Genomic DNA, 10,948 nt, shown 5'->3' with positions numbered 1-10,948 from the left:
CTCAATTGTTCAGCTGCGCCCACTGGTTCTGCAAACATCCACCCATATCCACCTTTTGTAGTCCTATCAGCATTCAGTAGATTTCAATGAGATCCCCACGCATTCTTCTAAATTCCAGTGAGTACAGGTCCAAAGCTGCCAAAAGCTCCTCATATGTTAACCCCTTCATTACAGGAATCATGCTTTTGAACCTCCTCTGGACTCTCTCTAATCACAACACATCTGTTCTGAGATGTGTGACCAAAAACTGTTGCTAATACTCCAAGCGCACCCTGATTTATTTTTATCATTAGTCTCCAAGTACCCGAAAACCTTCTCCTTAATAATAGACTCCAACACTTTCCCAACCACTGAGGTTAGGTTAACCGGCCTATAATTTCATTTATTTTGCCATCCTCGCTCAGAATCAAGTGATTCTTGAAAGATCTTGACCAATGCACACAAAATGCTTGAGGAAATTCAGCGGGCCAGGCAGCATCTGTGGAGGGAAACAGACTGTACGGAGTAAGAGTTTCGAGGGGGAAATGTCGATTGTCCATCACCCTCCATAGATGGTGCCTGACAGCTCCCCACCACACCCGGTAGGAACCCAGACATCACCCCCCACCACAACCACCGCCCAGTGGCTCATGCGTTACAATGGAAAACTTGCTTGCAACAGCATCGCAAGCACAGACAACAGCAGAAAAGTTAGATTCTACGTCAATTATACAAGGCAGTGAAGAAAGTGTGCGAGAAAGGATGAGTGGAGGGTGAATGGAGGAGTTTCAAAATGTAGCAAGATGTTTGTTAAAAGAGATAATCCCACAATTTGGGGTCTTTTGGAAACTCTGCAGCGACAACAGTACCCATTTCACTGGTAACGGAATTAAAGAAACACGCAAGCCTTACAGGAGGATTTGTGGGCACGTGGCCAAGTGGTTAAGGCATTTGACTATCAACCTGAAGGTCGTGAGTTTGAGTCCCAGCCAAGGCAACATGTTGTGTCCTTGAGCAAGGCACTTAATCACACAGTGCTCTGCGGTGACACTGGTGCCAAGCTGTGTGGGTCCTAATGGCTTGCCTTGGACAACATTGGTGTCGTGGAGAGGGGAGACTTGCAGCATGGGCAACTGCTGGCCTTCCATACAACCTTGCTCAAGCCTGCGCCCTGGAGAGTGAAGACTTTCCAGGTGCAGATCCATGGTCTCGCAAGACTAACGGATGCCTTTAATTTAGTTTACAGGAGGATCAACATTTCCAATGTAACTACCATCCTCAGTCAACGGGCCGAGTGGAAAGGATGAACGAAACAATTAGAACAAACTTAACGAAATGCGTGAGGAAATTGGACTGAAGTGGAATCAGCTACTGCCTTTGGTTCTGATAACTAGTCGAGCCACTGCTAATAGAACCACTGGGCTGTCTCCACATGAAATCACAACGGAACAGCCCCTGTGCCTGCCATCTGATGCACCATCAGGAATTAAACAAATGCAGGTACACGACCTGGATGAGAGCATGTTGAATCATTGCATTGCCTTGACAAAAAGCATCACTAAATATCATCAACAGCTGAAAGAAACCCAGAAACCAGTCGTTTGGGCCCTAAATGCCACGACATTGAACCTGGAGACTACGTGTTGGTGTGGGCATTTAAAAGAAAGAACTGTTTGGAACCTCAATTTGAAGCATCATTTCAGGTTTTGCTGGTCACTAACACAGCCATCAAGGTAAGAGACAAACCGTCATATGGATTCACACCTCTCACTGTAAAATGGTGCCTACCCATGGCAGTCGGATTAGATCGTGTCCTTTCCCCACCACGAACACTCAAGCTGCTGGGTGTGTACAGCTGTCCCAGCACATGTAGAAATGGATGTGTCCTTCACTGAAACAAAGATGAACTGTGACTTTAATTGGCCCAAGCCCTCAGCACAGGGTATTTCTGGTACAATGACGATGGGACTCAGAAACATAGACCCTTCATCCCCTTATCGGATGGCCAGAATGTCACTGGGGATGGGGATGTAAATTTGGAAACAACCAGTGTTTCAGAGGGTGGTGTATACCTCTGTAAGACAATAAACCCAGGGTAAAAATGACTTGGTGTTGTCTCTGGAGAATGTAACACTTGCCTCGGGAGCTGGTAAAGCAGCACAGGAACTGATTAACATGACATCAGCACTGGAAAAGTTAGTAAATTAAACTGCATGTGCTCTCGATCCAAGCCAATAAGCAATATTTAAATTGTCGGCAGAATTGGTGCTGGTCCGTACAGTGGCATTGCAAATCCAAACAGCTTTGGACTTTGTTTTATCCGAGAAAGGAACCATGTGTGCCCAGATTGGACAAGAATGCTGCACGTACGTACGAGATGAATCAGGACAACAGAACTCACTTCACAGATCACATCCTAGAGGCCACCAGGAAGATTAAGGGAATAGGAACCCAATTCCACAATGATAATCCCACAGGAAGCTTGTGGCCATTTTCTTTCCCACCCTCTCCATCTTCACATCCCCCACACGCTCCTCCCCACCTCCCTCCCTTTATTCCAGTCTCCACTTCCCTCTCCGACCAGATTCCATCATCTTTGTCTCCACCACCTCTCACCTTCCAGCTTCTGACACATTTCCACACTCCACCCCTCCCTCATCCGGATCAGCTGTCAGCTTTTACTCCCCCTTCCTTCCACCTTTCTGTACCGATTCTTTGGCACTTTGTGTGTTACCACCGGTCCCTGTCCCGTTTCCCAAGATTCACCCTGACCTCCCTTTTCCAGTCAGCACCACCACCACTTGTCCCAGTTACCCGGTCAGTCCCAGTGGACTTTAGCACCCGGGGGAGCCGGGGAGCTCAGGACCCGCCGCCCGCGGCTGCTGCTGAATCCGCGGTGTTTCTGTTCCGTTAACGGATGCGGTGAAAGAGTTAAAATTAATGGATCGATAATTCTCACATCATGTTTATTTCACTCTCCGCACATTTATATTTACACTGACTTACTCCTGACGTCAGTCCCGTTTACAGTCCCGGAACAGATTCTGAGCCACTGGTTTTTATCCCAAGTCTCCAAGAAAGGATGCAGTTTCTCCGTGAACTTATTCCCAGTGAAGGTGTGGAGATGGGACTTGGTCTCCGCGTTGTAAAATGAAACTGTCCCGGACTCGTAACTGAGATAAACTCCCACCCTCCTGGGGATGGGACCGGCAAGGAGAGGGGATTCAGGGGAGGTGTAAACCTTCATCACATCATCACGCCGCCTGATGATCCAGAATCCACACTCAGGAGTAGTTCCGATCGATCTCTTCCTCTCCACAGATTCTGCGGCGACTCCCAGACTCCAGTGCCGATTCCCCGTCACCTCCACCTCCCAGTAATGTCTCCCCGATGTGAATCCCTCCGATCCCAGCACACATTCCCAGTTTGTGAACCTCTTCCCGGTGTCAGGGAGATCCCTCCAGGTCCCGGCCCATCTCACACTCTTCCGATCCTCAGACACCTTGAGAGATGGACTGGCTGTTTCCACATCCAGGGTGACAGAGACTGGGGGGAGAATCAGAGAATTAGAGAGTCCCCGGGAATCGAGGGGAGACTCGGGCAGCGCGGCCCTGGGACTTGTGGAGAGGCCGCTAGGCCTCAGGCACATTCGGGTGGCTGATGGAAACCTTTCCCGGGGTTTAACCCAACCATAACGGACAGACAAACAGCATCTTTCCGAAGATTTTCCACTAGGATGGTGAGCGGAGTTTTCCAGATCACAAAATTCTGGAGGAACTCACCAGGTCAAGCAGCATCTGTGGAGGGAGATAGACAGTTGATGTCTGAGGCCGAAAGCCAGCATCAAGAATGGAAAGAAGGAGGGAATAGCCAGTGGAAACGGGTGTGAGGAGGGAGTGGAGCTACGACTGGATCCAGATGAGGGCTGTGTGAGTAAAAACTGGAGGCATTTATAGAGGAGGTTTGGGAGGCTGTTCGGCCGAAATTCATTCATCCTGACCAACTTGCTTCAATGAGCTATTCCCTCTTGCCTGTGTACCCATTTGTTCCTTTAAACTTCCTCTGGCAGCCTCTGAAGCTCCAGGGAAAGTCCCAGCTTCTCCTTGTAAACCAAGCCCTCCAGTCCTTGTAAATCTGTTATATTCCCTCTTGGTTTAATGACAGCCTTCCTTTTGGAAGGTAACCACATTGCTCCAAATGTGGCCTTCCCAATGTCTTGTACACACGTAGTGTGATGTCCCAGCTCCAGCACTCAGTATTCTGATGGATGAAGGCAATCACCTCCTGGTCTCCTGTTCCACAACACTCTCCAGGGACCCACTGATTCCTCTGTAAATTCTGTCTTGGTTTGCCTTTCCAAAACCCACATGTCTCTGAAATAAAATTCATCTGCCATTCAGTGGCCCACTGATCCAGTTGATGAAGATTCCTACAAGAGGAGAGGCTGTACTTGATCTGGTATTGGGAAGTGAACCTGGTGAGATTCCTGGTCTGTCAGTGGGAGAGCATTTTGGAGATACTGATCACAATTCTATCTCCTTTACCATAGTATTGGAGAGAGATAGGAACAGACAAGTTAGGGAAACATTTAGTTGGAGTAAGGGGAAACATGAGGCTATCAGGCAGGAACTTGGAAGCATAAATTGGAAACAGACGTTCTCAGGGAAAGGTACAGAAGAAATGTGGCAAATGTTCAGGGGATATTTGCATGGAGCTCTGCATAGGTACGTTCCAATGAGACAGGGAAAGGATGGTAGGGGACAGGAACCGTGGTGTATAAAGGCTGTTGTAAATTTAGTCAAGAAGAAAAGAAGAGCTCACAAAATGTTCGAAAAACTAGGTAATGATAGAGATCTAAAAGATTATAAGGCTAGCAGGAAGGAGCTTAGGAATGAAATTAGGAAAGCCAGAAAGGTCCATGAGAGGGCCTTGTTGGACTGGATTAAGGAAAACCCCAAGGCATTCTACAAGTATGTAAAGAGCAAGAGGATAAAACGTGAGAGAATAGGACCAATCAAGAGTGACAGTGGAAAAGTGTGTATGGAACTGGAGGATATAGCAGAGGTACTTAATGAATACCTTGCTTCAGTATTCACTATGGAAAAGTATCTCAGCGATTGTGGGGATGACTTACAGCAGACTGAAAAGCTTGAGCAGGTAGATAATAAGGAAGAGGGTGTGCTGGAGCTTTTGGAAAGCATCAAGTTGGATAAGTCACCGGGACGGGATGTACCCCAGGCTACTTTGGGAAGTGAGGGAGGAGACTGCGGACCTCTGGCAATGTCTTTGCATCTTCAATGAGGACGGGAGAGGTTCCGGAGGATTGGAGGATTGCGGATGTTGTTCTCTTATTCCAGAAAGGGAGTAGAGATAGCCCAGGAAATTATGGACCAGTGAGTCTTACTTCAGTGGTTTGGAAAGTTGATGGAGTAGATCCTGAGATCTTCAGTAAAATAATTGTTCTCAGTAAAATAATTGTCTCTCTCTCAGTAATTAATACTGAAGCAAAGTCTTCATTAAAGACTTTTCCAGCCTCCACTGTCTCCGGGCATGTTTTCACTTTTATCCCTGATCGATCCTACCCTCACGCTAGTCATCCTCCTGTTCATCACGTATGCATACTATGCCTTGGGGGTTTCCTTAATCCTATTCACCAAGGCCCTTTCGTGTCTTCTGACTCTGCCCAGTCCAGTTTTCAGCTCCTTCCTGGCTACCTTGTAACTCTCTAGAGTGCCGTCTGATCTTTGCTTCCCAAAACTGAAAGTAAACTTCCTGCTTCCTCTTGACCTGATGTTCCACATGTCTTGTCAACCATGGGCTCTTCACCCAGATTTGGCCTCAGCAATGTTTACAACACAACATTGCAACTCCTGTACTCAATTTATGAAGGCCAATGTGCCAAAAACTATGCTTACACCCTGTGACACAACTTAAGGAATATTCCTCAATCTTTCTGTTCCTTGTGCCCTAGCGCTCACCATACAAGTCTACCCTGGTTTGTCCTTCCAAAGTTCCACAGCTGACATTTGTCTGCATGAAAGTTCATTTGTCTGTTTTCAGCTTATTTCTCCAATTGGTCCATCCTGCTGAAAGCTTTGATAGCCTTCCTCCCTGTCCATCAGACCCACAATCTTGGTGTCATCTGAAAATTTGCTGTTGCAGTTTATCACATTATCATCCAGATCGGTGATACAGAAGACAAACAATAATGGACCTTCCACTGATCCCAGCAGCACTCCACTAGTCACAGGGCAGCAGTCGGAGAGGCAATCATTTACTACCTCTCACTGGCTTCTCCCATGAAGCAAATATCAAATCCAATTTGCTACCTCATCCTGGGACAAGTGGGAGAGAGCCGGGGGAGAGTGGAAGAGGGTGAAGGGGCAGAAGAGAGATGGGGAAGAGAGGAGGGCAGAGAGGGGGAGGAGTGAGGGAGGAGAGAGTGAGAGGGAAAGGGTGAGAGGGGTTGGAGAGGGGGAGAGGGGGTAGTGGGAGAGAGAGGGTGGGGGAGAGAGGGGAGGAGATGGGGGACGGTGATTGGGGTGAGAGGATGGAGAGTGATAGAGAGTGATGGAGGGGTAGAGAGGGGATGGAGGGGTAGAAGGGGGTAGAGAGGGGGAGGAGAGAACTGAGAGGGGTAGAGGGGGCAAGGGGTAGAGGGGGAGAGAGGGGGCAAGGGGGAGATGGGGGTGAGGTCAATTATCTTCTGTAACATGGGGGAATTGAGGGCCCTGTAGTACTGGCACAGAAGAGGAGCTGAGGCCTGGGACAGTGAAATGATGACAGAGAAGGTTTTGAAGGATACGGGCCAAATGCTGGTAAATGGGCTGAGGGGTGATCTGACAGAAATATATAAGATTATGAGGGGTGCAGAAATCCCGCACCAACCTGGTTTTCCCAATTGACCTGCATATTGAAACCCACCCCCCTTGTAATATTACCCTTTTGGCATGCTCCTTCTATCTCGTGTTGTAGCTTGCAGACCACTTATTACTGATTGAGGGTTTGTATACAACTCCCATCAGGGTCTTTTTACCCTTGCCATTCCAAAGCTCTGTCTACAATTATTCAACAGCTTCCAATCTGATATCCCCTCTTACTAATGATTTGATTTCATTTTTTTTTACCAACAGAGCCATGCAGCCCCCTCTGCCTTCCTGCCTGTCCTTTCGATACAAAGTGCTTCCTTGGACATTAAGGTCACAGCTATGATCTTCTTTCAGCCACGATCAGTGATGCCTACATCATGATTCTTGTCAATCGGTAACTGTGTTACCTTATTCTGTATACTGCACACATTCAAATATAACACCTTCAGTCCTGTATTCAGTCTGTTTGATTGTGCCCACTTTTTACATTACATCTCACCCTATTGACTGCAATTTTCCGCTATCATCAGCCTCTCCTTGCCAGGAGTCTCATTGCACACTGCCTCTGTTTGTAAACCAACTCCCTCATCCTCAGCACGATCACTCCGGTTCCCATCCCCCTGTCAAATTAGTTTAATATGCCACTCTCCAGGCATATGGCACCACTACTGTGACAAATGAGGAGACAAAGATAACCGCCAATGACACAGAAATCTCTTCCCTCACTTCCCATAGTAACCTGTGGTATAGACTGTGGTCTTATCCATCCTAATACTTTACTAAACAACCAGCACATCCTCTTTCTGAATGTCAATGTTCTAGCATATCAGCCTGTTTTGTGCTGTTCTCAGAAAAATCATTGTCTCTCTCTCAGTAGTTAATACTAAAGCAAAGTCTTCATTAAAGACCCTTCCAACCTCCTCTGACTCCAGGCATGTTTTCACTTCTATCTTTGATTGGACCTCCCTTCACTCTAGTTATCCTCCTGTTCTTCACAATGTGTACAATGCCTTGGGGTTTTCCTTAATCCTACTCATCAAGGCCTTCTTGTGTCTTCTAACTCTCTTCAGTCCAGTTTTCAGCTCCTTCCTGGCTATCTTGTAACTCTCTAGAGCCCCGTCTGATCTTTGCTTCCCAAAACTGGAAATAAACTTCCTGCTTCCTCTTAACCTGATGTTCTACATGTCTTGTCAACCACGGTTTCTTCACCCTCCCACCATTTCACTGTCTCCATGGGACAAACCTGTCCATGAACCCATCCAAGTTCTTCCTAAACAAACACCATATCTATATTGTGCATTTCCCGTTGTACCACCATTCCCAGTTGACAATCCCAAGTTCCCACCTAATAGCATCATAACTCACCATCCTCCAGTTACACTGGCTGCTCAAATCCCTGTCCAAGGCTATCGGAAAAGTGAGGGAGTTGTGGTCACCGTCTCCAAAAAGTCCACCCACTGAGTGATCTGTCACCTGCCCTGGTTCATTGCCTAGTACAATTGATTGTGAGTGATTTTATATTTCCTTATATTGTCTGGGATTTCCCATCTGTGAAAGGGCTGGATGTGACTGAGTTTGTCAACTGTGTTCAGGAAACGTTCCTTAATCAATATACAGAGGTTGCAACTAAAGAATGTGTGATAGGGAAAGAAACAAGGCGGGCGATGCAAGTGTGTGGAGGGGAACACTTTTGATCAAATGATCATAATTCCATTAGTTTCAAGATAATTATGGAGGATGGTTCTTGTCCTGTGCTCTCTAGTTCTAGTCTCACTCAACCTCAGTGAAAATGTCTGCGTGCATTTACCCTATCTATACCCCTCATAATTGTGTACACTTCTGTCAAATTGCCCCTCATTCTCCTACGCCCAGTGGAATAAAGTCCTAATCTATTTAACTCTGCCTGATAACTCAGGTTGGTCCTCAAGCCCTGTTAAGAGCCATGCAAGTTTTCTCTGTACCTGTTTTCCTGTAGGTGGGTGGCCAGAACTTCGGATAATACTCCAGACCTGGCCTCACATTGCACACATTAGGGTTGCAGCTCCTGCACTCAATTTATGATTCATGAAGGCCAATATATCAGAAACTCTTTACAACCTGTGGCACTACTTTCATGCAAATAAACATCTGTATTCTTAGATCCCTCTGTTCCTCAGTGTCCTACCCCTGACCCTGCAAGTCCCACCCTGGTTAGTCCTTCCAAAGTACAACACCTCACACTTGTCTGCATGAAATTTCATCTGTCATTTTTCAGCCCATTTTTCCAGTTGGTCCATCCTGCTGTAAGCTTTGATAGCCTTCCTCCCTGTCCATCAAACCCCCAATCTTGGTGTCATCTGAAAATTTGCTGTTGCAGTTTATCATATTATCATCCGGATCGGTGTTACACAAGACAAACAATAATGTACCTTTCACCGATCCCGGCAGCACTCCACTAGTCACAGGCCTCCAGTCAGACAGGCAATTACTTACTACATGTGGAACATCACTGGCTTCTCCCATGAGGCAAATGTCAAATCCAATTTGCTACCTCATCCTGAATGGCAGGTGGCTGAACCCTCTTGAATGAACTCCCAAGATGTGTTACTACACACAAAGTCGACTATCCCTAATCAATCCGTCTCCAAACACTGCAATGTCCTTTCCCTTAGAATAACTTACCCACTATTGAGGGCTGACTCAGCTGCCTGTAATTTCCTGGCCTATTCTTAGCACCTGTTTTAAATAACGGAACATTAACTCTCCTTCAATCCTCTGACAGCTCCCTTGTTGCTAAGGATGCTTTAAATACCTCTGTTAGAATCTCTGCAATTTCTGCACTCACATCCCACATGGTCTGAAGGGGGACTTTGTCAAGACCTGGGTCTTTATTGACCCTAATTTGCCTCAGTTCAGCAACACATCCTCCTCTGTCAGCTCCATACGGTCCATGATCTCCCTGCTGTTTTGCCTCACTTCCAGAGACTTTGTCCATCTCCTGAATAAATACAGATGTAAAAAATCCATTTAAGATTTCCCTCCATCTCTTTAGGCTCCATGCACGGATGCCACACTGATCTTCAAGTGGGTCAGTTTTGTCCCGTGCTATTCTTTTGTTCTTCACATATCTGTAGAAGTCTTTGGGATTCTTTTTCACCTTGTCCGCTGGAGCAACTTCATGGCTTATTTTAGCCTCCTGATTTCCTCTCAAGTGTTTGCTTGCATTTCTTAGACTCAAGTACCTGATTTGTTCCTTGCTGCCTGAACCTGCCTCGTTCTTCTTAACAAGAGCCTCATTTTCCACAAAAACAAAATTTCCTGAACCTTTTAGCTTTGCCTTTTATTCACATAGGAACATACAAATTCTGTACTCTCAAAATTTTAGAGGTCTCCCACTTACCAAATACAGCTTTGACAGAAAACAACCTGTCCCAATCCACACTTGCCAGATCCCTTCGGATATTAACCAGTTGGCCTTTTACTAAAATAGAATCTCAATTTGAGGATTAGACTTATCCTTCTCCATAATTACCTTGAAACTAATGGGATTATGATCAGTGGATCCAAATCCCGTCACACACTCTTGTCACCTAATTACCTGATAGGAGATCCAGTATTGCATTCTCTCTACTTGGACATCTACCTGTTAAGGAAAACATCCTGACACATTTGATGATCTCTATCCCACCCAACTGTCTGCGATCTCTCTATGAATTTGCTCCTGTAAATCCTGCAGACTTTAGGGTGGTCTACAATATAATCCCATCAACATGGTCATAAATTTCTGATTCCCCAGTTCCACCCATATAGCCTCAGTAGACAAGCCCTCCAGTCTGTCCTGCCTGAGAACTACAGTAACATTGTTCCCTGGCTAGTAATACCAGTTTTTCCCCTTGTGCTCTGTCATATTTGGCAATTTTTCCTATGTTCCTATGTCAAAAACAATGGAACCGGGAACACTGAGCTGCTGGTCCTGCCCCTCCTCCAACCAATGGCTACAATGTCATAATTCCACGTGCTGATTCACGCTTTAAACTCACCCGCCTTACGTACAATACTTCTTGCATTGAAATGGATGCAACTCAGAACATTCTTCCCACCATACTCAACCTTCCAATTGC

At 46.3% G+C, this 10,948-nt stretch overlaps 1 protein-coding gene across 2 annotated transcripts in view; it reads right to left on the bottom strand.

The window, feature by feature from the left end:
• Positions 1-2,913: 2,913 nt before the first annotated feature.
• The window catches only part of LOC134346583 (butyrophilin subfamily 1 member A1-like), a 61,314-nt gene continuing 53,279 nt past the window's right edge, over positions 2,914-10,948 (bottom strand). For both annotated transcript variants that reach the window (XM_063048015.1, XM_063048016.1), the window contains one exon: positions 2,914-3,525. In XM_063048015.1, coding sequence (XP_062904085.1) covers positions 2,972-3,525 — 554 coding nt within the window. In that variant the 3' untranslated portion in view covers positions 2,914-2,971. The remainder of the gene's footprint in view (positions 3,526-10,948) is intronic.

The sequence above is a fragment of the Mobula hypostoma genome, chromosome 5, assembly GCF_963921235.1.
Source record: "Mobula hypostoma chromosome 5, sMobHyp1.1, whole genome shotgun sequence".
Lineage (NCBI taxonomy): Eukaryota > Metazoa > Chordata > Chondrichthyes > Myliobatiformes > Myliobatidae > Mobula > Mobula hypostoma.
This window is presented reverse-complemented; position numbering and strand designations above follow the sequence as displayed.